Source organism: Carica papaya, chromosome 4 (assembly GCF_054855325.1).
Source record: "Carica papaya isolate Zhongbai chromosome 4, ASM5485532v1, whole genome shotgun sequence".
In the NCBI taxonomy this organism is placed as follows: domain Eukaryota; kingdom Viridiplantae; phylum Streptophyta; class Magnoliopsida; order Brassicales; family Caricaceae; genus Carica; species Carica papaya.
In genome coordinates, this window is record NC_142312.1 from 12,920,897 (window position 1) to 12,948,247 (window position 27,351).

The 27,351-nt window shown below is 34.3% G+C and overlaps 3 protein-coding genes across 6 annotated transcripts; 1 reads left to right on the forward strand and 2 right to left on the reverse strand.

Annotated features, from left to right (window-relative positions):
- The first annotated feature begins 971 nt into the window (after positions 1-971).
- On the forward strand, positions 972-3,775 carry LOC110812373 (akuammiline synthase 1-like). 3 transcript variants are annotated; one of them, XM_022039137.2, is made up of 2 exons: positions 972-1,137; positions 2,282-3,775. In XM_022039137.2, the coding sequence occupies exon 2, from the start codon at positions 2,325-2,327 to the stop codon at positions 3,636-3,638; it is 1,314 nt and encodes a 437-aa protein (XP_021894829.1). In that variant the 5' UTR covers positions 972-1,137; positions 2,282-2,324; the 3' UTR covers positions 3,639-3,775. The 3 variants fall into 3 exon arrangements, with proteins under 3 accessions (XP_021894829.1, XP_021894831.1, XP_021894830.1); XM_022039139.2 differs by lacking the exon at positions 972-1,137 and adding an exon at positions 1,210-2,119; XM_022039138.2 differs by lacking the exon at positions 972-1,137 and adding an exon at positions 2,149-2,166.
- A 54-nt stretch (positions 3,776-3,829) lies between these two features.
- LOC110812374 (alpha/beta-Hydrolases superfamily protein) lies at positions 3,830-6,663 on the reverse strand. Of its 2 annotated transcripts, XM_022039140.2 has the most exons (6): positions 6,200-6,663; positions 5,884-5,945; positions 5,459-5,594; positions 4,794-4,866; positions 4,648-4,713; positions 3,830-4,324 (listed from the first exon to the last, which is right to left on the reverse strand). In XM_022039140.2, exons 1-6 carry the CDS (start codon positions 6,205-6,207, stop codon positions 4,106-4,108), a joined length of 564 nt encoding a protein of 187 aa, XP_021894832.2. In that variant the 5' UTR covers positions 6,208-6,663; the 3' UTR covers positions 3,830-4,105. The 2 variants fall into 2 exon arrangements, with proteins under 2 accessions (XP_021894832.2, XP_088074002.1); XM_088217876.1 differs by having other exon boundaries at positions 5,884-6,339.
- Positions 6,664-9,866: 3,203 nt separating this feature from the next.
- On the reverse strand, positions 9,867-25,934 carry LOC110812369 (uncharacterized). The gene is given in 11 exon segments (XM_088217877.1): positions 9,867-10,638; positions 11,871-12,075; positions 12,199-12,426; positions 14,788-14,991; positions 23,533-23,716; positions 23,841-23,950; positions 24,077-24,202; positions 24,567-24,687; positions 25,537-25,582; positions 25,585-25,643; positions 25,747-25,934. Coding segments are annotated over 11 exon segments (1,431 nt in total). The 5' UTR covers positions 25,800-25,934; the 3' UTR covers positions 9,867-10,543.
- Between the last annotated feature and the right edge of the window lie 1,417 nt (positions 25,935-27,351).

Genomic DNA, 27,351 nt, shown 5'->3' on the forward strand with positions numbered 1-27,351 from the left:
TGTAATTGATTTGGTTCGACTTCCATTACACGTAAAAGAGAAGGTGTATCGTGTGTGGAGCCAGTGGAGGCAGCATTTTGAGCTGTACGCGGTTTATTTTATTATCCAAATCCTTTTTGACTTGATAGTCTACCACCTCCCCCCCTCTCACAAAGTCAACTTCCAATAAATCAAATCTCAATATTAAAAAATTTACACACACCTAATTTTTATAATTGATATATATATATATATATATATAGAATTTTGCATGTTAGTTTTACTTGAAATTTCTGCTTTACCTAATCTCCTCTGACAAATCTGATCTGTTAATAAATTTATTTTTTTCACTTTAATAATCATTTTAAACTCGTATTGAAATAATTAAATTTTTAAGAAATGGCCTGCCTAAATTTTGGAATCTGGATTTATTGTTTTTGTTAGCAATTAACATATCCACATAAATTACATATGCTTCATACTTTATTAATTATAAATTGTTACATGGGTAACCTATTATATTATCAGTACACAAATATTATATGATTAATAAAATATATGAATTGTTATTTAGAATAAACTATAATATTTTCTTGAATTTTAGATCAAATTAGTAACTTTGGAACATACATATTCAATAAAAATGAAAGAAACATTTATTGGTCAAAGGAACTTTAGGTACGTAATTGCTGTAACTTTGTCAAAAAAGAATAATTATATAGTATAATTTAATTTCGAGCAAGTATATATGTTTTATATAAGAAAAAAATGGAAGGTTCAGTGCAGACTATTAGAAGAAAATGGTTTCTGTGTTTATATATAACTTTCTAGGTTATTATTTTGTCAAAACAATTGGCATTTACATGGAAAGGTCAACAAAAGCTTTAACAAGTTTGGTTTACCAAACAATACCAGAAAAGAAACTTAAAATTTAAGTTGTCTGACATGTACTATTTGAGCTCAAGTACTCTGGCTCGTACAAGCTCCAGCCCCTTCTCCTTTAAATGGACTCCTTCCCTTCTCATTATGGGCGTTAACTCTTGCTTCTTCATCTCTCTCTCTCTCTCTATATATATATATATATTTCTGTATTCTGTTGCTTTCGGAAGGTTTGCAAAACATCATAAGTTGACATCACAAAATCAACTTGATTAAGAGGTAAAATCTCCATCTTCTCATACATCTTATTCAATGGTGATATATATATATATATTTTTCATTTTTGAATCATATGCAAAGTTTCTATTCTGTCCTATATTCTTCTTCTTCCATACGCTTGAGTCTACATACATACATACATAGATTCGCTTTCTGTTTTCTTAGGAACATCTCACCTTGCATATACATATATGTAAATATGTATGCTTTCTCTTTTCTCCAAAAAAAAAATGATTCTCCTATTAATGGAATAAAAAGTTTTTAATTGATGCTTGTCAACTCCATGTTCATCAAGTTTGGAAGTTTAAGACAAAATCTTTTGTTTTTTTTTATTAGTTGCTCTATGATAAGATGTCTTACAGTTCAGAATTTGATCTCATATTCTTAAATAGAAGAATAAATGCGAGGGGTGCTAAACTTATCTCCCAATTGCTATTTTAAATAGCTTTGCTTCTGTTATAATGTCACACTCCTACCAGTTATAAATATATATATATATATATATGCATATAAATATTTCTAGTGAAACTAATTCATTATTCATGAAACAAAATCATTTATTTGTCGTACTTCACTTGCACTTGAAGTTAACCCCCACTTGACATATATTTCCAACAACATTATTTCAATTGAAAAACAGGTTACACTTGTCAAAGTTTATTAATAAAATGACATAGGCTAAACAAAACAGAACAAACATCCATAATCCCAAAAAAAAAATGGAGACTAAGTAAGCGACTCAAAGAAAGAGATATACATATAATATATATGCCTGCAACTATATATCATGACCTAGCCTGTGATAATTAAGGATCAAGGCCATTTACGATAAAGATGGAGACTAAGTAAGCGACTCAAAGAAAGAGATATACATATAATATATATGCCTGCAACTAATTATGATAATCCTTTAAGTCAAATTAATTGTGGGTATCACGTAGTTATAGCTTGCGCGCCAACGTCTTGAGACCTATAAATACTGGTACGCTCGGTCTGTGTGCAGTCATGGCAGGACAATGAGATTATTATGTATAGATCAAGATATAGCCATTTAATTTCTCTGTTTTTCTTGTTTTAAAATTCTTTTTTTTGCCAGAATTCTCATCAATTTCTTTCTTTTCAAAATTCTAAATCCATCTTGCAGTACTTTTCAAGTTTGAAGGAGAAAGCAAGAGGAAGACATCAATATGGAGGTTCGTATTGTGTCTAGCAAGTTTGTGAAACCCTCATCTCCTACCCCACAACATCTTAAGAAGAAGAAGCTTTCATTCGTAGACCAGGCTGCTCCACCAGCTTATGTCCCTCTCATTTTCTACTATTCCTCCCATAATACCTATGACAATTACAAATCTATGCTCCACAGATTGGAGACATCCTTATCACAGACCTTAACTAAGTTCTATCCCCTGGCGGGTAGACTAGATGTTGATCATCTGTCGATCAATTGCACTGACGAAGGAGTGGAGTTTTTGGAAGCTGAAGTTAATTTTCCCCTCTCGCAAATCCTCCACGGACAAATTGATTATACCAAGCTTAGTCAATTTGTTCCATGGCCAACTCCCGGCTCATCCACGGCTCCACTGCTTGTTATACAAATCAACAAGTTCAGCTGCGGTGGTGTGGGCGTTGGCATGAATATGACACATGAGGTAGCTGATGGCTTCTCAGCAACCACTTTTATCAAAGCCTGGGCAAGCTCCTGCCAAGCAGGGACCAACTATATTATTCCTGCTCCCACTTTCGAATTGGGTAACTTATTCCCAGCAATAACAGATCATGTAAGAATACCCAAGTATCCATTTGCTTTTAAAAACAAACTCGATCTTGTCACAAGAAGGTTTGTGTTTGAAGGAACTGCAATATCAAAGCTTAAAGCGCAGGTAGTGTCCGGTGATGGAGGACTCAAGGGCCAGGCATCAAGAGTGAAGGTGGTATCAGCACTTATTTGGAAGGCGCTCATGGGTGTTTCTCGAGCCAAACATGGTTACTTGAGGCCATCCTTATTAGTTCATTCAATGAACTTGCGAGATAAGGTAGTTAACCCAACAGTTTCACCCACTTCCTTTGGCAACATGTACAAGTTAGCCTATGCAAGATTCAAGCCAGATGATGACCAGAATAGAACACCAGAGCTTCATAACTTAGTGAGTCTACAAAGAGATGCACTAAGTTCTGCAAAATCAATTCCTGGCGAGGAGCTGTTCTCAGCGATTACAAGTCCAGTTGAAGAAATTATAGAAGAGAAGGCCTTGCAGGAAATAGATGCATACAGGATTACTAGCTTATGTGGGTTTCCTCAGTATGGAATAGATTTTGGATGGGGAAAGCCTGTCTGGGTAGGAGGTACGCAAATCAGCGTTGAATTACTGGTTGTTTTGATGAATAACGCTAGTGGAGATGGAGTTGAAGTAGAGGTGAGCTTAGATGAAGAAGACATGCTTCATTTTCAAAAAGATCCAGACATCATTGCCTTCACTAATTCATCACCTATTTTGTATTAATTTCACTTGGAACTAATGGTTGCCTGAAGCTTTACTATATGTCATTACTCTCTGTTGTAATAAAGAACTCTCCGAGTTTATACAATTGTATGTGTGCCCTTAATGGCTATATATAATGAATATCATTAACATCACAATCTCTCTATCCTATACTATGTTATCAGTAAGTTAATTGCAAAGGACATTCAGAATTCAAGTGCAGAAAATTATCGAGAGCTTTTTATGTCTTTGGGAGCTTCATACCACTTACCAACAATCTACAGTCTGAAGATTGAGCATTTCTGGAAACAGTTCACTTCAGAAATGTCAGACACTTCTAATGTGAACAAAAAAGGGGCTAATTCAGAAGAACATACACAGAAAATTAGCCCGACATTTCTGAAGTGAACTGTAAAAGGGGCTAATTCAGAAGAACATACACAGAAAATTAGCCCTTCAATCTTTATGTTACATTAAAAACGTTCCTATTAATCCAGGTTCACCCGAGACCTCAAAACAAAGGCTGCTATTGCCTGAACAGCAAGATCTTCAGCTTTCTCTTGAGTGTTCCCTGTTGTTTGTTGGTGCTTCTTTGAGATCTTGAAGGAATGGTCCCCACCATCAACCACATGTAGCTCACTTGTAGATTTCATCTTCTTGCGAACAGCTTCCAGCTTCTCAAGGGGACAAAGTGCATCTTTGGTACCCTTTAACCCACAGAAAATTTAGAAACGAAATTGCAAAGCTATATTGTCACAAGCAAAGACTAGGTAAAAGTTTAATAAATCTGGGCTAAGATTTGAAGTTACTGGTAATAAGACAACTAGATAAATACAAATTGCTCATCCCTTAACAGCCTGCTAAAAGAAGCTTGAACAGGGAAGTTAATATTTTAACAAGGCCAATATGAACCCTAAGGATACCTATGACACAGCCACCTCAGATCATGAAGGAGAAATTTGATTGTTGCTAGATGAATTCCTAGTTCCGCTAAAAACAAAGTAAAATAAAGAAAAGGTAGAATGTATACCTGAACAAACATTACAGGGACTGTGAGTTGCAATAGTGTCTCATCTCGTACTGCCCCATTCATGCCCTATAGAATAGTAGGGAAGCAGAATAAAAGACTTTCTGAAATAACAAAAGTGATGCAAACCCAAGCAAATAGAAGACAACCTTAAGTGGATAACCCAAGCAAACAACAGCTGAAGCAGTGATGTCTTCTTTGCCAGCCACCATGCAACTGACCCTACAAACAAAAAGAATACTAAACATAAGCAGCCACCAAAATATGAATTATCCATAGAGAAATTTCTCATCATTTAATTTGCACTATCCAATCCAGTGCACTGAAGCATTGAACAAAAGATTTTGACTCCTGGCCTTAGCTCGCTCATGACCTTGTCCTACCATTTACATTGATGAGCCTTGTATTGCAGGTTCAACTCCTGCAAATTTATGGCGGTAGTATACCTCTCACCATAAATACATGTTCATGCCTGTAACCATGCATTACTGATGGCATTTCCTATTAACTGACATGGAGATAAATAAATAAATATCATATTCCCTAAGCCAAAACAAGAATCCTAGGATATGATTGAAATATTCTGTAAATGCAACAGAACTGTTACCTAAAATTAGTTAAACAATAACTTATGATATGAAAGCAAAATGCATTTCTTGTTCTACCCTAAGTAGATTGAATAACAGTATTATCTCCTATCATTTGCAGAGGAAAGAAACTGGGTGAAAACATAGAACATGCAACTGAATAAGTAAAAACAAGCCCCAATCTGATGGAATACATTTTTCGACCAAAAAGAGATCTGTTTAAATACCTTGAACCCATAGATTTCCCAGCCAAAATCAAAGGATGTCCAGGAAACCTGGCAGCAGTGTTTCTGACAATATCTGAGTGAAACTCAACCAGTTTTTCTGCTTTAGGAGGAGCCTTCCTTTTTCCATCAGAAATATCTGCCAGTTCTCAAATCACTTAAATTTGCTCTAAAATGGACATTATAGGAACCAATTAACTAAATGATTCATACTGGTCACTACTAACATCCTCCAAATGCTGGTACACATAACAAGATATGATAAGATTATTAATGCTGTTAGCTATAATTTAAATAATTTTCAATGTCAATATTCCAACATGTTTAGATACAAGGGTATCAGCTAAAAGAGATAATTGAAAACCTAAAAACAAACAAAGCTAACAGTTTAAATGAGAAAAAATAGGAAGAGAAGATTAAAGACTCACAGGGGTAGTCAAATGTGACAACTTCAACAGCATGTAATGCCTTCCCTAACATATCCTTCCATCTGCAGAAAATTAAGAAACTCTTTTTTATGGGTAACCAGCTTATTTTTCCACAAGTTGACATGATAATATAGTGTGCAAAATCTAGTATTAACCACAGATAACCTACGATTAAGACCCTCGATGCTAATTCAAGAATTTGCAGAATACTAAAAATCCATTCTACCGTCTACAGGTAATTATCGAGCAACCCAATCAGACATAGCATAATAACAGAACCAATCACAGCAAGTAAAAGTGAAAAAGGAGAAGAAACCGAATCATCCAATCGGAAGATGAAGGAGCACCGGCGCCATGAGCGAGGACGACGACAGGGGATAACTTCTCCAGATTATTTGCCTCTGACGGTGATGACGTGTCCCTCGAATCGCTTCCTTGCTCCGTCTCGTTCCTTCGTCTTCGCTTGGATGGGGGTGAAGGAGGAGACGTTTTTTTTTTTCCTACCCCTTTGTTTGAACTTTCATTCGAGAAGACTAACCAAAAATGAGACCTTACTGGTTTTACGCGCCATGCCCGAACAAAGATGCAGATTTTCGCGCCACTTCTGGGGACGAGAGAACCCAAAACTTCTTGGGCTGTTGTAGATTAAACACACTTTATGGTTTGAAGCAGCATTTTGAGGGCTTCCCATGTAAAATATTATGTTGTGTTTTGCTTTGCAAATTTTCTGCAATATGATTGAAATTTTTTATGATCTGAGTATAACTAAATTTACACAATTAATATTATCCGATGTATAGGAATTATAACAATTGTATAATCATTTGCTTAATATTTTGAACTTTTTATACTGGGATTTTTCATATAATTTATTTACACACATTTCTAAGCGGCGAGGTTCATCACATTCTCAAACTTTCTATAACTACAATTCCAAGTAGGCTTGAACCACTGATGATAAGGGATGGATCCATGAACTAACCTCGAGGAGTCTAAAAAGGAGTTACTGTACAGTTAAAAGTCAAGAAAATTGAGATGATATAACTCACAAACCAACTAAAGATTTAATAGTTGACGACGGTATAGGGAAGGTGTTAGGCATGGTAGACTACGAGACCCCCTAGAATTTGTTGATTATATACATTTAGTAGGCAGGTTAAAAATGAAAATCTAGATTCCCCTCTAAATTCTAAACAAATTTAAAATATTTTAAATTTTTTGAACTATTTTGAGTTTTATATGTTATTCCATCTTATTTTTTTATTATATTAATATAAATATAATTATATTTATTAATACAAATATATTTACAAATTTAAAATATTTTTAAACCTTTTAAACCATATTAAGTTTTATGTTATTCCATCTTGTTATTTTATTATATTAATATAAACATAATTATATTTATTAATACAAACATAAATATATTTATATTAATAAAAATTAAAATACTTATATAAAAATAAGCTCAAGCTCAAGTTCAAATAAATTTTGGTAAGCTAAACCCGGAAATGTTATTTGTCACACCCGCTTTTCTGCTAATTTGAACTCGATCCATTGTGAATTCTGTTCGTTTTCAACATGCTATTTAGTGAAAATGGTTACCAATTAGGATTCAAACAAATCAAATTTGATGGATTAGGGTCAAATTGTCATCCCTATTTATTAGTTTTTTTATTATTTTAAATGATATTTTTTTAATTATGCAATTTTTTTTTTTAATTATAACATATACATTTTATTAATTAGGTAGGACTCGCAAACTAATGATAAAATAATTTTTAAAAGAAACATAAATAATACAACTCACAACTCAAATTCTCACTTCATAAAAAGAAGCGAAAGTATATCCAAAAATGGTTGATTTCAATTATCAATTTGAGTTCACACGTTTAGCCATAATTGTATAAAAATAATTAGAAGTAAAATACAAAAAACAAATTGTATCTCAAAATTTTAAAAGAATAATCATAACAAGCATGGTAGAATATGAAGAAATAACAATCAACATAGTAAAAATTACATCTCCAAACTACATCACATCTCATGCATATAAATGATGGATATTAAATCAGATTATTAGAAAAACTAAATAAACAAATTAACTTCGATTAATCTGACATGTGTTCAAGAATATTTTTTTTATGCTTCTAGGTTTTAAATTAGCATTTTGAACCATTTGTTCATTAGAGAAACAACACATACGATAATAATAAGAGTTTGGTGCAAAAATAAAACAATTATAACTTTATATCTACAATTACTAGTGTTTGGCGGAGAAAAGTTTTCTCTGCTCAGAAAGACTATATATAATCTTTGTGCCGAATATATTTTTTTGTAAATATATATATATATATATAGATTATGATAAGATATCATAAAAAAATATTATACATTCATTGAATCATATTTGATTAAATACATGATCTAAAAAAAAAATTAAATTTATTTGACGTTGTGGAGAAAGGGATTGAGCAATTTGTACATATAGAAGATATGTCAGTAGGTAGAGAAATTGACGTTAAAAAGCAAGTGGGTGTTTAGGGGAATGTCAACAAGGAATCATGTTAGCGTTGTCTAAATGAATAGTATTTGACTATTTGGATGAGATTAACCCTAACTTTATTCTCTTTATAATATCTTAAATTAAAGTTAAGATTTGCCCAACACCATTTTTTTAACCATATTCCCATACCCATATAATATGTTCTCACTTTTTATGTAATTTGCCTTTTATTACTTCTTAATCTAAGAAGTATTTTTAATTATATTTTCAGAGTTTAGTTCATATTTAAAATTAGATAGATTAAAAAAAAATAATTAATTAAATTCGATTAAATCCAATTTCAAATTATTGATACTCATATTAATATTAGAGGCATGTAGTTAATAAGATTAGATAGGTGAAATTTGAGGTAGGAATATTCTGTCAGATGGGTAGATTCCCTTTAACTTTTGAGGAGTATAAAAAAAAAATGGGTGCAAACCTAATACAATACCCGTAAACTAACAAATTAAATAAGCAAGGAAATTGATATTTTTCAAAGCAACGGTTTGCTCAACTCTCCCTCAAAAGCTTCTATTCAAGCCCAAGGCAGAAGCCCAAGTGGAATATTGATTAAAGGATGGGATATGAGCACTCGAGGTAGAACGAACAAACTATGCTTTTGCTTGTTAGGAGTTTCCACGTGTTAGTGCCAAGCCAGTTTCATCGATCACTCTCCCTCAAAGGCTTCTAGTTAGCCATCCATGGCAGGCACAAGCTCGAAGTCTTTAGAGAGAGGAACCAAAACTTGTCTTGAATGCACTTTTATTTATGAGTATCACGAAAGTCATTTTAATTAACATGATGGGTATCATTTTCATAATAATAAATTATGTTTAGCGTATACTATTTTCTTATTATTCATTGTCAAGTACATAGTTCTTTTAATATATATATAATTACACGTTGTGTATTTATTTATTTAAATGATATATTTTATTAAATCAATTAACATTTAAACATACATATATATAGATATATATCTCTTAACTCAATTACGTAAACCTTCCACGAAGATAAAATGTAACAAACATCTATGCAAAAAGAAAGAAGTTGCCGACTCTCAGCACCACCAATTAAAGCAATTATAAACTCTTCCAATTGGGATAACCATTCATGTATAATTGGTTCTTCAATATTTTAAGAGATTATTGTTAAGCGGACCAGTCTTCACAACTTACTCTGACAAGAGAAATCACCATAATTTAAGCACTACGAAGAATTTGCTTCAGTTTCCATTTTCCGATGATCACTATAATTTCTCCCAAATAAAATTTTGGGGCATGCTTGGAACAAATGAGAAGATCGAAAATTCAAATTCAATATATCTTGAGTGAATGTAATAATACATTTCAAATTGTGGTAATTTGATGAAATTCAAAATAAATTATTTTAGTTCTCCCTGAAATGCATTTGAAATTAAATTGTCATCCAGTCATAATTGAACTTAACTACATACTTCCAAATGAATTCCACAAAAAGAGTTAATTTGATCCAAACATACCCTTAATATTCTAGATGTAATATCACGGATTAAACAATTAAACCATGTTGCTGATGTCCCTGTCTGGGAATAAATGCCATCAATACAGGCATATTAGTTCCAGATATACATTTTTAGTGGCTTCTTCTTAAGTCTATTAACATATCACAAGCACTGATAGAGTTCAACAGCCTGGGGATGACGTTGATAGATTCAAACCTAGTTTAATTTCAGATGTAACGGCAGACCCATATTACATTTTCAACGTAGTCAGCTAAATCGGTCGCTCATCAAGAAGACCATCTTCCATCAAACAAATTTCAGTCACTCACCTCACAGTTCTGTGATTTAAAAGTATATACTACATGGTCTATATGGGGAACCCCAGAAAAGATCAACCATATATAAGTAAAATTGAAAGTAGAATCCGAAAAAAAAAAAAATGGCAGTAGAGTTATAGAACTGAACCCGAGTTTTCTCGAGCTTCAAAGGGTTAGATTCTTATCAGGCCTCCTCAACAGTATCTTCTTTGAAAGGTATGAAAAAATTGATAACACCTTATGACTTGCTTTCTTTGTATTAATCAACATATGCCTGTGAATCTGCCACTTTTGGCATGCCAGAAAACAGTGTCAACCTTCCTCCCAGTCCACGTCATCATCATCCCCTCCTGAAGCCTCTGCTTCAACATTTAAGTCGCCAACCTTGTAACCTTCATTTGTATTGCCTGCAATTGTACATTAGGGACAACCAATGATCACTGTTCAAAACAAAATGGTTAAGAAAGATTAACAAAATAATTGTAGAAGTCCAATTATGCAGTCATAGTCTAGTTTCCTGCTATTTAATAAGGCTGTGTTTGTCTTCGCTTTTGAGTGATTGGCTAGATTGCATTGGATTAACTTAACCACTAACCTAACCAAACACTTGCATAGAACGGTTAGTTAAAAAATACCCTCTTATCTTCCAAATTTCCAGCAACCCTCAAACCATCACACTCGAGCACAACCATCACCAAGGACTACTGTTCCCTGACAATTAAAGTCATTTCAAGCAACCACCGAAGGTGCAATTGCAACCACACAGATAAGATCTGGTTGACAACTATACCACTGCACAAACAGGACCATCACTAGCTTCAATGGTAAGTCGGAAAAGAAATTCTTATACCCTAGGCACATGGGTGGCACCCCTTGGTGTCTCCTAATGAACATTTTCTTATCTCTCCAAATATAAGATAAATGGTACTTAAATATTCAATTTCACATTCAGAGGGTCACGTATCAAAGACTTGAAACCCTAGACAAGTCATTCAATTAAAGATCCAAAACAACACTAGTATTTGCCACTTGGGTGAGAGACCAGACACACAACCTCATCAAGACATAAAGACATTCACAAGCAGGTACTCAGACTTGTAATCCATGAAGACATTCCCCATATTAAGGAAAGTTATGCCAAAAAATTGATAACTAAGAGTATAAATACTTGATCAGTGTATGTGAATGATGTAAAATGGGTTAAATCTAGATTGTGCAAATAGATTAGAACTTGTAATTCTTTTAAATATAAAACTATAGTATTTAGGAGTCTGCTATTTTAGTTTTAGAAATTTTAACATTTTATTCTTTTTACTATTTAGTTTTCCTATTTGTATTAGGAGTATAATTTCCTAATCCTATTAGAATTAGTATTACTAAGTTTAACTGTATTTAGAAATAATTATTAAGAAACATTTTTAATATGTTTGAAATCTTACTTTTAAGACAAATTTTAATTATTCAATAAAATATTTTGAATGTTTCTCGATTTTCTGGTTATGCGATAAAATCAAACCCTTAAATGTGATGCCAAAAACTTACAGATATGATGTTTAAAAAAAGTAGGTGGAATCTCAAGGTTCTATCCCAATTACCTAATGAAGGCAAATTAAACTTATGAGGAAATTTTAATACCAACCTGCAATCGGAGCATCTTCCCAATCAACATCATCGTCTGGTTCATCTTCATCATGTTTAGACTTCATACCAACTTGACGATTAGAAGATGTGCCAGAACCATCAGAGGTTAGCATGCTTGATGACTCTGGCTGTTTGTTAGCTGCTTCAGCCATTTCTTGCTGCTTCTTAAGCAGAGCTGCATAATAAGCTTTCACATACTCATCCTGCAAAACAATGAAGCCCGAGAAAAACTTTCCTTGATTCAATGAAAATTGAGTAAAACAAGTAGCACTCCCACATATGACAAACGTCAAAATAAGGAAAAAAAAGGTTATCTTAGAACAAGCCTGTACGTTCTTTTGATCATCACTTCCAACAGTTTTCTTGTCGTCAGAAAATGGAACTGCTGCTGAACTGCCGTCCACCTTCGTCTCTTGCTTGACCTCTCCACGTTGCTCCTTGGTAAGATTCATTCCTTGCTTGATCATCCATGGTAGCAAAACTTTCAGAGATGTGCTTGCATTTTCAGACTTGACATCTTCTTCCTTTCCTTCACCAGCAAATGCAACCTCAACCTACAATGTCCAGTAATAAACTTGTTGACTCTAGTCCAGTAGGATGATAAATAGATTCTACATTTGGTGACATGGAAGACTATGTTAACAAAACACAAGATGATATATGTATCATTTGATAATAAGCAACTACTTAATTATGTCATTTTGATCCCTTTTTTTCTGAAAAGAGGCGGGACCAAGTCCAAATGAAAAGGGAATAGTAATAAAGTACAATGAAATAACATTTTGCAGAACCATTTCAGGAGTTCAAAAATAAACCAGTTACGGAAAAAGGGGAAAGCCCCAGAAGCCAGTTTAGACTGCCATCTGAAAATATCACTAATGAGGACTACTCTCCACCTGAAACAATTTAACCATAACCAAATCTAAATCGTACTGCACTGGATAACTGTTTCCACTGGGATAAGCACATGACTGAATCAGTTAGAATGACATTGAAAAAGTAAAGAATCTTACTAGCACCTCTTAAGGATATAACTGAACACCATTCTTCAAATAATTTTAATTCTCAAGAGTTAAAAGAGATCCCTAACAGGAAAATGTTTGCTTACTGCATTTAGAAAGAAGTTAGTGAGAACTCCTTTAGGAAAGAAGTACCCATTTTGGAGAACAAATTTTGATGTTTTTATCAGTAACAGTCACAACCAATCTTATAAAGAGTATGAGAAGACATGTTTAAACATGAAGAACAAACATTCACTTGCTGAAACATATGATGATATGGAAGATGCATTAGAACGAGTTTTATGATTTATGCAAGGTAAATAAACACTACAGACTTATCTCTCTTACCATCTTTTGGATCATCTGGAAAGAAAGAAACAATAGGGTTTTTGAAGAAACTGAAGATAATTTTGTCAATATCAAGAATAGATGGTTTCACTATTTTTGTTCTATTGTTTTAGGACATAACCTTGATAACATGGCTGACTTGGGTCTTATTGTAGATATACTTATTGACCTGTAAATCTTTTGTACATGGCTGTTGCCCCCTTGGCACCAACACATTAATATTATTCTACACTTTTATTTCAAGAAAAAATAATGATTTATATCTACCAAACTTATGATTTATATCATAGAATATAAAAAGGGTTCCACCTATGTACTATTCTTGTTTCTCAGATCATTGTTCCCAGTCCTCTTCAAGCTGAAAACACAAAACAAATCTAAACATGACTGAAGAGTGTTTTGAGAACTCCTTTGGAGAACAAGTTGGTTATGGAGAACGTATTTTGATGTTCTTATTACAAGCTACAACCAATTTTAAAGAAAATGAGAAAACATGTTTAAATATGAAGAATAACATTTGCTTGCTGAATATATCACAATATGGAAGATATTAAAATGAAGTTTATGATTACATCTACCTACCATAGAAAAGAAACTCTGCTCTTGTTTGCTTTTCTAAGGAAAAAAGAAATCATAAAATGTAAAGGCAGTGCCACTTGTGTCTATTCTTGTTTCTTAAGTTGTTATTTTCATTCCTTTTCAAGCTGAAAACACACAACAAATCTAAACATGACTAAGTAACTCCAACACTTATGTTTAAGCATTTACTCCAAAAAGTAGCTAATATTTGCAAATTGAAGTGAAAATTCAGGTGCCTAATAGACAAATGCCAAATCCACACCCTAAAATTAATAAGCTTCAAAATTCTCCAAATGGACCTTAGACTAAGCTGACCTCGATCCAAATTACAGTAGTTCAGTTCTTGAAAAAGAGCTCTTGTCAATACAACATCAAGCCTGCTGGACCAAGCCTGATAGTGTGCCTAACAAAGATTGAAGACAGAGGTGACCAAATGTATGTATAAAGATCATTCAAAATTGCCACATCAAAGAAAGATTATTATTTATTGGAACACATTATTTGACACTATTACGCAGCCCAGGCAATGAATTTAGAGCCAAACTCAAGCCAAAAATAAAATGCAGCAGTAAATGCAGAACTCCTCCAACCCAAGAGCAGAAAAGGCTAAAAAGAAGATGGATCTCCTTGATATCAACCACAATAACCTATCAGCTGCTTAGTATTTCTAAATTGACAATTATACAGTACTAAGTTTCTTGAGATTAAACCAAAAAAAGTCTCCAAAGAACGAGAAATGAGGAGCATGGAAAATATGTGGCCCAAAAGACATGCTGCAAAAGGTTTAAGAAAAAGAATTCAGTATGCAAAATAAGGAAAATGCCACTGAAATGCACAGTATACATGAAACCTACAAAAAAAATGATATTCGGACCAAATAGAACCGCTGATCACAGCTATATTACAAATGACTAAAAAACTCCATGGACTCCCAACTAAGCGTCTTAATGTAAAGAATAGGAAGAAGAAAAGATGTGTGAACATTACTTTTGTCTCTCCAAGGAAAGGCATTGGTGCTCCACTGTAGCCCAAGCCATGGGAAGATTTGCTGGGGTCATTGGAACCATTATCACCATTTCCTGCATGCCCAGCGGCACTTGCTTGAGCTTCCCATGCTTGGAGGCTCCCAAATTCAGGAACCTTCAAATCTTTCACTCTGTTGAGTTGTTCCATCAATGGCTTCAGTTGTACCTAGAGTTATTTAGTTTCCCCACTTGTAACCACTTGATACATGAAGAGCAAATGGAGCACATAACTGTGATGGGAACAGCATGATTTCCAAAAAGAAAATATTTGAAAAGCTTAAACTGGAGACTATTATGAATGAGAATAAAACTGCCCACAGTAGTAACCAAACAATGAGAAGATAAAATAAGAAAGATAGAAGATCTAGGATATCTTATAAACTGCAACAATCATCTTCTTGTCAAGTACACAACAAGTCCTTTTGATAGAAAAAAAAAATATTATTAGGAGCCAAATGAAATGTTTAAGGACATCCTCCTCAAAATGTCAAATACAGAAAATCAAACACAACAAAATGGAATATATATAACATGAAAAGAATTAGCCCACAGGAAGAATGTAAGTGCCTCTAAGTTCTTGCTGAAGCATGTTGATAGCTAGATTGGAATAATTCCATGAGTTTTAGTCACCTTTCCGACAGCTCTTCAAATGATGGCCATAAAAAATCCTACAATTCCATTCAAGCCACAAAATCCATAACCTTGTAAAAAGAGACCCTTGCAGAGGGGTTTCGCCACCTCCACGGCCCTTTCCCCATGAATACTAGAGCTCAACAAACATTCCATCATGGGAGGAGTGACCTAAGACAAACTAAACAGATCAAACATTATGGTTCACATTTTCCAGGTCATCCCACAATGTATGAATAATAATGAATGTGTCACCCCTTTGTAGCATACGACTTAAATATCTGGAGACAGAGCCCAGGTGGGCTAACGGACTTGTAACATCCCATTAGTGTTCCATGCAAACGCTGTTATCTCTGATGGAACTGAAAAACCTTCTGAAATTCCTCTGCAACAGGGAGCTGGTAACAGGTTGGTCATTGAGTGATGTGATTAAGAAAAAAAAGACTTACAAGTGTATAAACCCGAGAGTTCCAAAGTTCTAATTCTGGTGTGGGGCAAAAGGGTTAGTAACTTGAGTATATCATGACTCCACCTATTGGATAGGTTATATAGGAAATAAAAATTCCAAGCTACGCTTCCCTCGGTATGATATGTAAACACAGAAAGGAACATTGTGTCTAAATGATAGATTAAACAACCAAGGGAATTGATTAGACAAGGATCGATCCTTACTCCCAAGTATCTTCCCAACACAGCATTTGTGAACCATCTTCCACTCTTAGTCGGGTTATAGGAATGAACAATGGTCAAACTCGGAGATGGCTTTCCAGGGACTTCTATGAAATATGGATCATCCTGCTGTAATTCTATCCATCCCAGCTGTCCCCATGAATACTGTTGATAAGCCTGTGCCACAGAGAGTCAGATTTTTATGGCAAATGACAATATCATTTATCCAATAACAATCAATTGTTTTTTAATCTAAGATTCCAAAATACCCAAACCTTGATTCTAAAACTTGGACTGACAACACATACCTCCTAACTCAATAAATAACCTTGATTCTCCTTTCCCATCCCTGCCCTCAAAATCTTTGCATATCTCTCTCTATTCTATTAGCTACCCTGATGGATATCCTAACAATGACAAAAGGTAGAGAGGTATACTACAAACACAGGCTTGAATTGAAGTAACAAAAGAAAAGATCCAAAGGAATTGATTGGCCAAGGATCAATCCTCACTCCAAGTATCATCCCAAAACAGCATTTGTGAACCATCTTCCACTTTCAGTCAAGTTAAAGGAATGAACAATGGTTGAACTTGGAGATTGCTTTCCAGGGACTTCTGTGAAATGCGGACCACCCTACTACACATTCCACCCATCCCTGCTGTCCCCATGAATACAGTTGATAAGCCTATGCCACAGAGCGTCAGATCTTTGTGGAAAATGAGAAAGTTGTTTATCCTGTAATGGTCAATTGTTTTTTTAATCTAAGATCCTCAAAAACCACTTCTAGGGTTACACCCCAATGAAACAACTAAATATGTGATGGGCCAAACTAATCAAGTACATTTTATCCACTCTGCTATCTGCTCAGCAATTCCTTCCTCCACATCAGTCCTAATAAACTCACTCTTTGCCAAATTATTCTTGTCTTGAAATATGCTCGAACACTTGAATGAACGCGAGCATATTATTGATGAACCTATTATTATGTTACAGAAATAAAATAGTGTCACCAGCAAACTAAAGGCAGGAAACCTCTACCTTATCCACCACCAGGATAAAAAGAAAACTGAGGGCGGATCCCTATGTCTCAATCCACTCGATGCCCGAAAGAATTCCGGCAATCTTCCATTAACAATCACTATAAATTCCTTATGCTCCACTACCCAATTGTATGCTTTTTAAAATCTAACTTGATAACCAACACTTTCCCTTAGATTTTGGATGCCCACTACCTCATGGCAACACGAAGAGTATCCAGGATTTATCTACCTCTCATAAAGGCACCTTGGTTGAGTGAAATTGTATCGTCTACAACCATATTAAGTCTTTTTTTAATAGAAACAACCTTATTTAGTCTTAAAAAATGTTCCTTACTAATTATCTTATACGCACTTGTATTAAACTAAATGGCGATAGTTCGAGACCTTCACAAATCTGTTCTTACTTTTTTTTTCCTTCGAAAAAAAATCAGGGCAATGAATGTTGAATCCATGCTTTTACATATGGTGGCACTCAAATAAAATTTCCCAACTCTTTGACTAAGTCTGTTTTTTGATAATGGCCCAACAACCTTGAGAAAATGCTTTGGAAAAGCTATCTGCTCTGGGATCATTATCATCACCTGATTCCTGCACACAGCCCACCTTATTTCCTCCTCCTGAAACGGTCATTCTAACTTCTCTGCCTTATCTCTACTGATCGAAGCTCAATCAATCCTCTCTAAAAAAGACCTACATACCCCTTCTTTTGTATAAAATTCCCTACAATAATGGGTAAACTCCCTCCTTATAGCATTGCCTCTCCTTGTGATTACCTCATTTTCAAGCTCTGGCTCCTTTATTGCGCTCTTTCTTCTACACTCATTGGCAACTCTATGATATAGATGTGTATTAGCATCCCCTTTACCCATTTGATTCTCACCTTTCTCAACTTCTCTTCTCCTGCAACATCACTTGATCGAGCTCATTCTTATCCTATTAATTGACTTCTCTAAGTCATAAATATTGCTCTTTGATGTTATTCTATCTAACTATTTCATCTCATCATGGATCGGCATTTCCTTAATATTTTCCAAACACCTCTTTGTTCCAAATTTTCTGTTTTTCTTTTAAATAGTTCATTTTTTCATAAATTTATGTCCCTTCCACCCGACTGTTTTACCTTCCTGCCACCACTCCCTTACCCTGGACATGAACTTTGGGTGTTGAAGCCACGTGTTCCAACCAAAAAGGGTGAAACACTAGGATTCAAGTAGAATGGAGAAATGATTTGACACAAGACGTGAGAGACGTAATTTTATATTAGTGTGTTTAATTAAGTGTTACGCATGTATTACGGTACGAAATAAGTCTATTATAAGACAAGGTAGTTACAAAATTACCTACCCTCTGTGCATATATCCTTTGCTGTGGAAGAAAATAGCATTATGTCTGAAATTATTCTGGAATCAAAAGTACTTTTCTACTCAAGAGATCATAGGGTTTTTAATCCAACGAGCCCTAAGTATTTTCTTAATTTCTAAAGATAGGTAAAGGCAGAAAATCAAAGAAAAAAGTCATTCTACCTACTAATTCCGTTATGAACTGTTCCCAATGTGATCCATAAGTAAGGATTGTAACATTCCAATTTATGATTGGTATCAATGGATGTGCTAGTAGGCTTCCATGCTAGTTTACCAGTTTCCTTCAAAAGTTCCATAACATAATTTTGCTGTGAGATGAATACTCCGAATTTTTTTTTTTTTTTTAAGTAAGGTGAACATTCCGAACTTTGAGTATGTCACCTCTATCCCAAGAAAATATTTTTATTTCACCAATTCTTTAATCTCGAACTCTCTAATTAGGCATTGCTTGACAACCACCTTTTCTCCTTCATCATTTCCTATAACAATTATATCATTCACATATACCAGAAGAGTTATGTCTCTCCTTGATTAATGAACAAGGTGTGATCTTCCTAACTTTGCTAGTACTCCGTAAATAGCATTACCTTTGCAAATATCTCAAACCATGTCAGAGGGGATTCTTTTAGTCTATACTATGGTTTTTTCAGTCTGCATTCCTTGTCTGTTCCTATTCCATTAACAAAACCAAGGAAATTTTTTATGTAAATTTCTTCCAATTCTCTATGCAGAAATGCATTCTTTACATCAAACCATAACAATTGCCAATTGCAGTTAGCTACTTAGCACACTAGGATACATACTGTTTTTATATTTGCAACAGGTACAAATATATCTTGATAGTCAATCTTGTAGATCTAGGTATACTTTTTTGTCACCAATCTTGTCTTGTAACTCTCCATGGTTCCTCAGGCTTGTACCCAATAGTGAACACCTATGTAAACCCAACAACACTCTTTTCCTTAGGTAAGTCTACCACTTCCAATGTTTGATTTTTTTAATTATCTACATGTCAAATACTCATAGCATTTGTCCATTACTTACAAAGCCTCATATGATTTTAAGGACAGAGACTGCATTTAAACACATGAAAAGTTTCTTGCGCAATGGTGAACATTTTTCAAGAGAAAAAATTTGGGATTGTGGTATAATGGATGCTTAGTGCATTCTTTTTTAGAGTAACAAACATATCAGTATCAGCAGGAAGGTGATTCTCAACATTTACCTCATTTCTAGCACCTAGTTTGGATCCTTAAACTTGCTTAGGATCAAAGTTCAAGTTTTCCCTTCTCGACGACACCTAAAAAAACATGGGTCTTGTATATGTTGAGGTTCAGGGTCATTTATAGGGCTTGAGTTTAGGCTCATTCTGTGGGCTCTAGTTTTCTGGTGGGATGATAGTTTTAGAGCATGTAGTGTTTAACGGTAAAGGGGGAATGTCGCCAGAGATAAGAAGATTATGGTGGAGAAGGCTTATGAGACTGTTGGGGGAGGTAGGGCTTGAAATGTTCAGGTTAAAAGAAACTTACAGGATTGGGAAGTAGAAGAGTATGATAATTTGCTGCTGTGTTTATCGAACGTTAAATTAGCGGAGGATAAAGATAAAAGGGTGTGGAAGATTGATGAAAAGAGGGGATTCTCAGTGAAGTCTTTCTATAATTTTCATGAGAGAGAACGATGACAGTATGACAGCATCTTTCAAGCAAATATGAAAATCAAAAGCTCCCCCTAGAATAGCATTTTTGCTTGGGGGGTGGCTAAAAAATGTGTCCTGACAATTGACATGTTAAGGAGGACAGGTAATATGCTGATGAATAGATGTTATTTCTGCAAAGCAGACGAGGAAATTTGTTACCATCTGCTGCTGGGATGCCCAGTGACCTGTAGCATTTGGTCCTCTGTTTTAAGGCTTATGGGGGTGGATTGGGTTATGATGGACAGTGTAAATAAAGAGCTATGTGCTTGGGCAGGTTTACATAAAGAAAATGGGTACTTATTTCTTATTCCAATTACCATTTTATGGGTGATTTGGAAGGAAAGAAATGTAACGGCTTTTGAGAGAGTAAAGACTAACTTTGTACACTTTACAAATAGATGGATTCATACTTTTGTCTCTATTTTGTTATGTCATGACAGAAAGAATGGGAAAGATATGGGCATTATCATTGACCATTTGATTCAAATGTAACTATTTTATATTCGGGTGGTACCCCCCTGATACCTTGTGCATAATAATACTTCACTTTTATTTATTAAAAAAAAAGTAACAGAGAAATATCAAAGAATGAGTTATCTTTTTCTAGTATACTTTGTCCCTAAAGATAAAGAAGATGAAAAAAGAACTAGGTCTCGGACAAAGGTAATAATAGCAGATACATAAAACTTTGTAGATGAATAAAAACATTTGTATCTTTTCTATTTTGGCTAGTATGCCATAAAAACATACTTGATGGCCCTGAGTCAAGTTTATCTCTTTGAGACTTATGTATATGAACATAAGTAACATACCAAATACACGAAGGATGAGGTTATTAGCGACTCTAACATCAAGGAAAAATGTAGCTAGAACTTCCATAGGATTGCGGAAGTCTACTACTCTAGATGGTAGTCAGTTGATAAATTGCGGTTAAACAGCCTCTCCCCATTAGTGCTTGGGTACATGGTTTTACAACAAGAAGGAGGCACATGTAATAGTGACCAAGTTGCTATTTCTTCTTTTTGCTACCCCATCTTGTTGTGGAGTATACAGATAGAAGGACTCACGAACAATTCCTTCCTTTTGAAAGAATGAATACAATATATGGTTAAAGTAGTCATTGGCATTATCTATTCGAAAACATTTGATTTTTACTCCAAATTTTGGATTTAATTATGTTGTAAAATTGTATACGGGTCACACCCCTTTTTTCTGGTGCTGATTTAATATATTTTTCATCTTATTATTTCAAAAAAAAATTATATCGTGAAATTACGGAATAATATGACTAATCTCATATTTGAATTTTAGCAAGAAAAGTCAAGTTATCATAGTGCAATCATTAATAAAAGAAACAAACTACAGGTCCTATAAATATTAGGAATATTTGAGATTCTGAAATATCACTGTGAATTAAATACACTGCTTCTTTCATCACTAAGGAAAAAGATGACATGTTTGTGTTTTTCCAATTTACATAATCATAGTGAAAAATTATATTATTGGGTCCAAAAACATAAAAAGAAATATAACGTTAAGAATAGAGAATGAAGGGTGACCTAATCTTCTGGGATAGAGTCATATTTTATTAAGAGTGCTGGTCGAAAAGGCAGTTCATGGTGTCTCAGGTGAATTTGGGAAGTATAACCCGCTCCGAGTCTCAGAATGTCCAATCATCTTACCCGAGTTCTACTCCTAAAATTCACAAAGAGAGGAAGAAAAAATCACTTTAAATTTGAGATTTTTGGACACCTTAGTTACTGATATTAGATTGATGCACAATTTATGGACATATAACACATTAGCAAGCGTAAAGTGAGGGCAGAGTGTTATGGTTCTAATCCTGCTACTATGGTTGGTGAACCTTCAATAATAACAATTTTCCTATTACTGAGGCATGATGTGCTAAAAAATTGAGCAGAGTTTGATGTTATCTACAGCTTTTGAGTCCACAATCTATGATAATACAAAAAAAATTACCTGAGGTATTTAAACCATGGAAGATAGAAAACAGACCTGAATGAGCCAAATAATCTATACCTTGCAATGTAACCTTCGACATGATCTAAAATTTATATGACAATTAAGGCAAAATAAAAATCACATGAAAGATTTTACGAGGCCGCCACACGTTTGTGTGTCTGACCGAAGGGACTGCTGGAAGGCACCTGGCTTGCAGCTGGGAGTAGCAACTGAAGGAAGCAGCAGCTATTTTGGATTGTCTATGACTAGAGCTAGCTAGCAAACGGGTTGTTGGGCACAACAGAGGAGACCAATGGTTAGGGTAAACTAGAGCGGCTAGCTTCCGGCTAGTTGACCAAATGATTGGAGCAAACTGTGCAAGGAGGGGGCCACTGCTTGTGGCTTGCAACTGGATGGCTAGGAGTGGCTAGGCACAGCTGGTTGCAGCAAGGGAGCCGCAACTTATGGCTCTGTTGCTGTTACCGCCAGCGATGAAGGTCGGTCTGGGTTAGATTAGTGATTGGCAGCTGAGAGGTGGTGGCTGGCAACTGAGAGGTTGTGGCCGGCTATGAAGGCTGGTCCATCCCTTTCAGGGTTTTTCTTATTTCAGCAATAAAGGCCGAATAGGGTCTGTAAAAAAATTTAGAATTTTTAGCTTAGAGCAATTAGACCATGTGGAAGAATAAATTGTTATGTATTTCCTTAAATATAGGGCGCTATAAAGATCAGTGAATAGTAACAAGGTAAGAAAACAATATTAATTATAAAGATCATAAAGATCAGTGAATAGTAACAAGGTAAGAAAACAATATTAATTATAAAGATCATAAAGATCAGGGTATGTTACTAATATCCTTTACCATAATATAACTCTTACGGTCACTTCTTAACAATATCCCGGTGAGTAGACATCAGCACCTCCTGGCACCTAGACATCAGCAATTGGTGTAAGATACAAAAACAATTACTAAATGAAATTCAAACAAGAAACAACTCAATAGGAGAAGTAGGCATTATGTCATCCGTTTATGCACACAAATGGAATTGAAATTTAGATTAAAAGGTTAGGCAAAGTAGATCCCTGCCACCTCTATGGTTTAAGGATTCACAAATATAGTCAAGCCAAGAATATAAAGTATGGATGTAAGGAATTGTATCCCACTCAATAGATAAAGTACATTTGCAGAGAGAAATAAAAGAATAACATCATTAAATTAAAACATCAGTTTATTTATTGATTAAACATTTATTGGACACTAAATTTTACTAGAGACATAGACACTATAGTCAATATAAAGGAACTAAACTACTCCAGTAAACATATAAAATAGCCATAGTAGAAAAAGACCTCCATATTTTGAAGCATATCCTTCAATTTCTCACGCCGCCGCCTTCTTGCATTGTCATCTCCATCCCCTATTTCTTGTGAAGCTATCTTATCACTCTCTGCAACAAGTTCTCCATTGCAGTTTTCACAGTGAAAATATTCATCTTCCAAAGACACCAATCTCAAGGCATCCAGAGCATTATATCTAAACATAAGACAAAGGAAACTACTTACATTTCCAGGATAGCAGACCCAATGAAAAAAAACAAGGAGATCTATGTTTGACCTCAAATTTTTTTAAATAAAAAGGGGGATCAAGTGATAGAAACCTACTTCCACAGTTCGGACACACATACTCCTGAACTGTATTCTTATCTTCCAGTTCGTCCTTCAGTTTTTTCTTCATTCGGTGCAGTCTGTATCGAACTACATCATATATCTGAAACAAATAAAGCTAACCTTATGTCTATTCTACCTCCTGAAGCTCAAACTTATACAAGCCACTACTAGAAAGTTGGAAAAAAATTCAAAAGAAACAATATATTAAGGAGGAAATTATGACAACCTGTGCGTAATCCAAACAACAATAAGAATGGGTATGCAGCTTAACTTTTTCATCCCCCTTCCCAGTATGTTGACCATCAGCGGTGGCAGCCACAGCAGCACTATACATCTTTGCACCCCTTGCAGTCTGTGATAACATTCAACATCACTAATCAACAAATGAAAGCCATGAGATTAATGATTTTAATGATTACATAATTTCATCATTAGTCAGAAAGTGCGAATGAAGAAGGACCAGTAAGGGGGGGATGGAGAAGAGGAGATGGTGAGGTGATGGGGCTTGTACAGTAAAGAACGTGCAGATGTCACCTTTCCATAACCATCTGAAAATAAGCTACAAGGACAACTTAGAATATGGAAAAACTAAACGTGAAGAAAACGAATTTAACGGGGTGTAATATGAGTGGATTTTCATGTAATTGGCTGCACATGGCGGGTTTCATGCACATGTAGACTCTTACTATAGTGCAAAAAATTCACTAGGCACTGACCTCTCTCCTATGATCGCGGGTTACAAGCTTTTCTTCTTCGAAAAATCTCAGAGTACGACGGAGTTGCTTCGAATGCAATTTCAAATCTTTGGCCAAATCTTCTTCTCTAACCCATTGTCATCTGGATGTAAAACAAGAAATTGTAGTAGATGCAACAACAACTTGCGTAGCCCCATAGCTGGGAAAGTACTAGAAATTGCAATATCTCCCCATACACATCAAACCAGACTACTTAGCACTGCCTTCATAAGTTACTAGCTTAACCCAAGCCAATGATTATAATTTAAATCACAAGAGCAAGATTACTTTCTTCTTGTTGAGTTACAAGCAAGATGCTGCTTGTTCAACTGAAACAGGATACATAGCACTCATGTCTAGTCTAGAACTTTATCCTTAGAGCAATTAACTCTTTTAGGCATTGCATTAGGCACCTCCTACAAAACCATGCAGCTTAGTTGAGACTGAATATGAAACTAGACAAAAATATTTTCCCAAATAAGAACAAAAAAGAAAGATGATGGCATCCAATAGCAACACCATGCCCATTCTCAGTATAGGACAATCAATTCTGACCATTAATCAGACATCATGTAGCATATTTCTCTCAGATTCTACATACTGTAGAGCATGATATAGATAATACTCAAGTCCAATGCATCAAATATACAGAAAGTTCTCCAGAATACTCTCACTTATTTACAAAGTTCAAGTTAACAGAAAGTTAGAAAAAAAAACACAAGACGGTTGGAGCTTGTTCTATAAAAATTTTCCGTGCCGTCAGTCAGACGCACCAAATATTACAATTGACCATCTAAGTTCAAGGTACAAGAAAGCTGCAATACGTTAAACATGAACTTTGAAAGTAAATTATCAAATCCAAACACAAGCAAACAGGGAGTTACAAGGAAAATGAGGGTAAAAACAAACACCTTTTCTTTACACAAATTTTGTTGAATCAAGTAACCAGTACCTGGTAAGCGCATCAAGCACAACTACAGCAATCCCTCTGTTTTGGGCTGATTATCACCCTTGGTTGTGATATCATCATAAAATGCCCTTGCAGCAAACTTCACCAACCTATTTTGAGAAAACACACCAAAATGAAATCAAATGCTTGATCTCCCCTTCAACTTTGCTCGGAGATTGAAGAAACTTATAAGGTGCAGATCGTGTCCCTTACCTGTTAAAAGGCTCAAGGCTTATGCTTTTATGCGGCGTATCGCTGAATGACATTTAGGGATCTGTTGGACTTCTCTTTATTATTTGGTTACGGTTGCAAGCTTTTTTAATTCATCCAAAACCTACGAACAACTTCTAGCCTAGCAGTCTATTATCTTGTAAATAAACCACAAAAGTTTTGATGTCAGAGGTTTAAGCTTGATGTTTCAATTTCACCCATATGGTGATTAAACTGAATTAGAGTAGTTATGATAAGATAATAGGACGATTAGTTACGGTATATGATTTCAACTGATAATAATGAATTTCTTAGTTAATCTCTTTAAAAATATTATAAAATTAACTTTTTAATACTAATAATATTTTTAAAGAGACTTTTCAAAAAAAATCTTCTTGAGCCTTGAATAATGAGTTCCCTAATTACAAAGAAGACAAAAACATCTAAAATAAATTTAGTCTTGGTTTTCATTTGTTTCTCTTCTTGTTGATGCTCCTGTAATTCTTTCTCAGTTTATTTTTTGTTCTTAAGTCATGTTTTTCATGTTAACTTAAAAATTTAACTACCAGCAACTTCTAGTTTAATAGATTACTACCTTGTAAGTAAATCACAGAAGTTTTGATTTCAGAGGTTGAAGCTTGGCACTTCAATTTTACCCGTCTTATTATTAGATTGAATTAGAGTAGTTACGAGAAGATAATAGGACGATTAGTTACAATATATGATTTCAACTGATAATAATGAATTCCCTAGTTAAGCTCTTTAAAAATATTATAAAGTTAACTTTTTAATACCAATAGTATTTTTAAAGAGTCTTGAATAATGAGTTCCCTAGTTACAAAGAAGACAAAAATATCTAAAATAACTTTACTCTTAATTTTCGTTTGCTTCTCTTCTTATTGATGCTCCTGTAATTCTTTCTCAGTTTGTTCATCTTTCTTGAGTCATGTTTTTCATGTCAACTTAAAAATTTAACTACGAGCAACTTCTAATCTAGCAGTCTATTACCCTGTAAATAAACTAGAGAAGTTTTGATGTCAGAGGTTTAAGATTGGCGCTTCAGTCTCACTCGTTTGATGATTAGATTGAATTAGAGTAGTTATGAGAAGATAATAGGACGATTGATTACAATATATGATTTCAACTGGTAACAATGAATTCCTTAGTTAATCTCTTTAAAAATATTATAAAATTAACTTTTTAATACCAATAGTATTTTTAAAGAGATTTTTTAAAAGAAATCTTCTTAAACCTTGAATAATGAGTTCCCTAATTACAAAGACGACAAAAACATCTAAAATAAATTTAGTCTTGATTTTCATTTGTTTCTCTTCTTGTTGATGCTCCTGTAATTCTTTCTTGGTTTGTTCATATTTCTTGAATCATGTTTTTTATGTCAGCTTAAAAATTTAACTAGCATTATTGGTATATATTGAATAAGATACTTTATTATTATTTATTAGCATAAATATTTTACTATAATAAGAATTTTATGTAATATGAATTCTATTAAAATAAGTAATTTTTTTATTAATAGTTTAGAAGTTCTATATATACACTAAATTAATCCCTTAGAAAATGAAAATAAAATTATTATTTTTTCTCTAA

Coding starts and splice junctions, on each gene's coding strand:
- LOC110812373 (XM_022039137.2), top strand. CDS start 2,325: ATGGAGGTTCGTATTGTGTCTAGCAAGTTTGTGAAACCCTCATCTCCT.
- LOC110812374 (XM_088217876.1), bottom strand. CDS start 6,007: ATGTCAACTTGTGGAAAAATAAGCTGGTTACCCATAAAAAAGAGTTTC. Junction 4,714..4,793: donor GCTTGGGTTATCCACTTAAG/GTTGTCTTCTAT, acceptor ACTATTCTATAG/GGCATGAATGGGGCAGTACG. Junction 4,325..4,647: donor TCCCTGTAATGTTTGTTCAG/GTATACATTCTA, acceptor TGTGGGTTAAAG/GGTACCAAAGATGCACTTTG.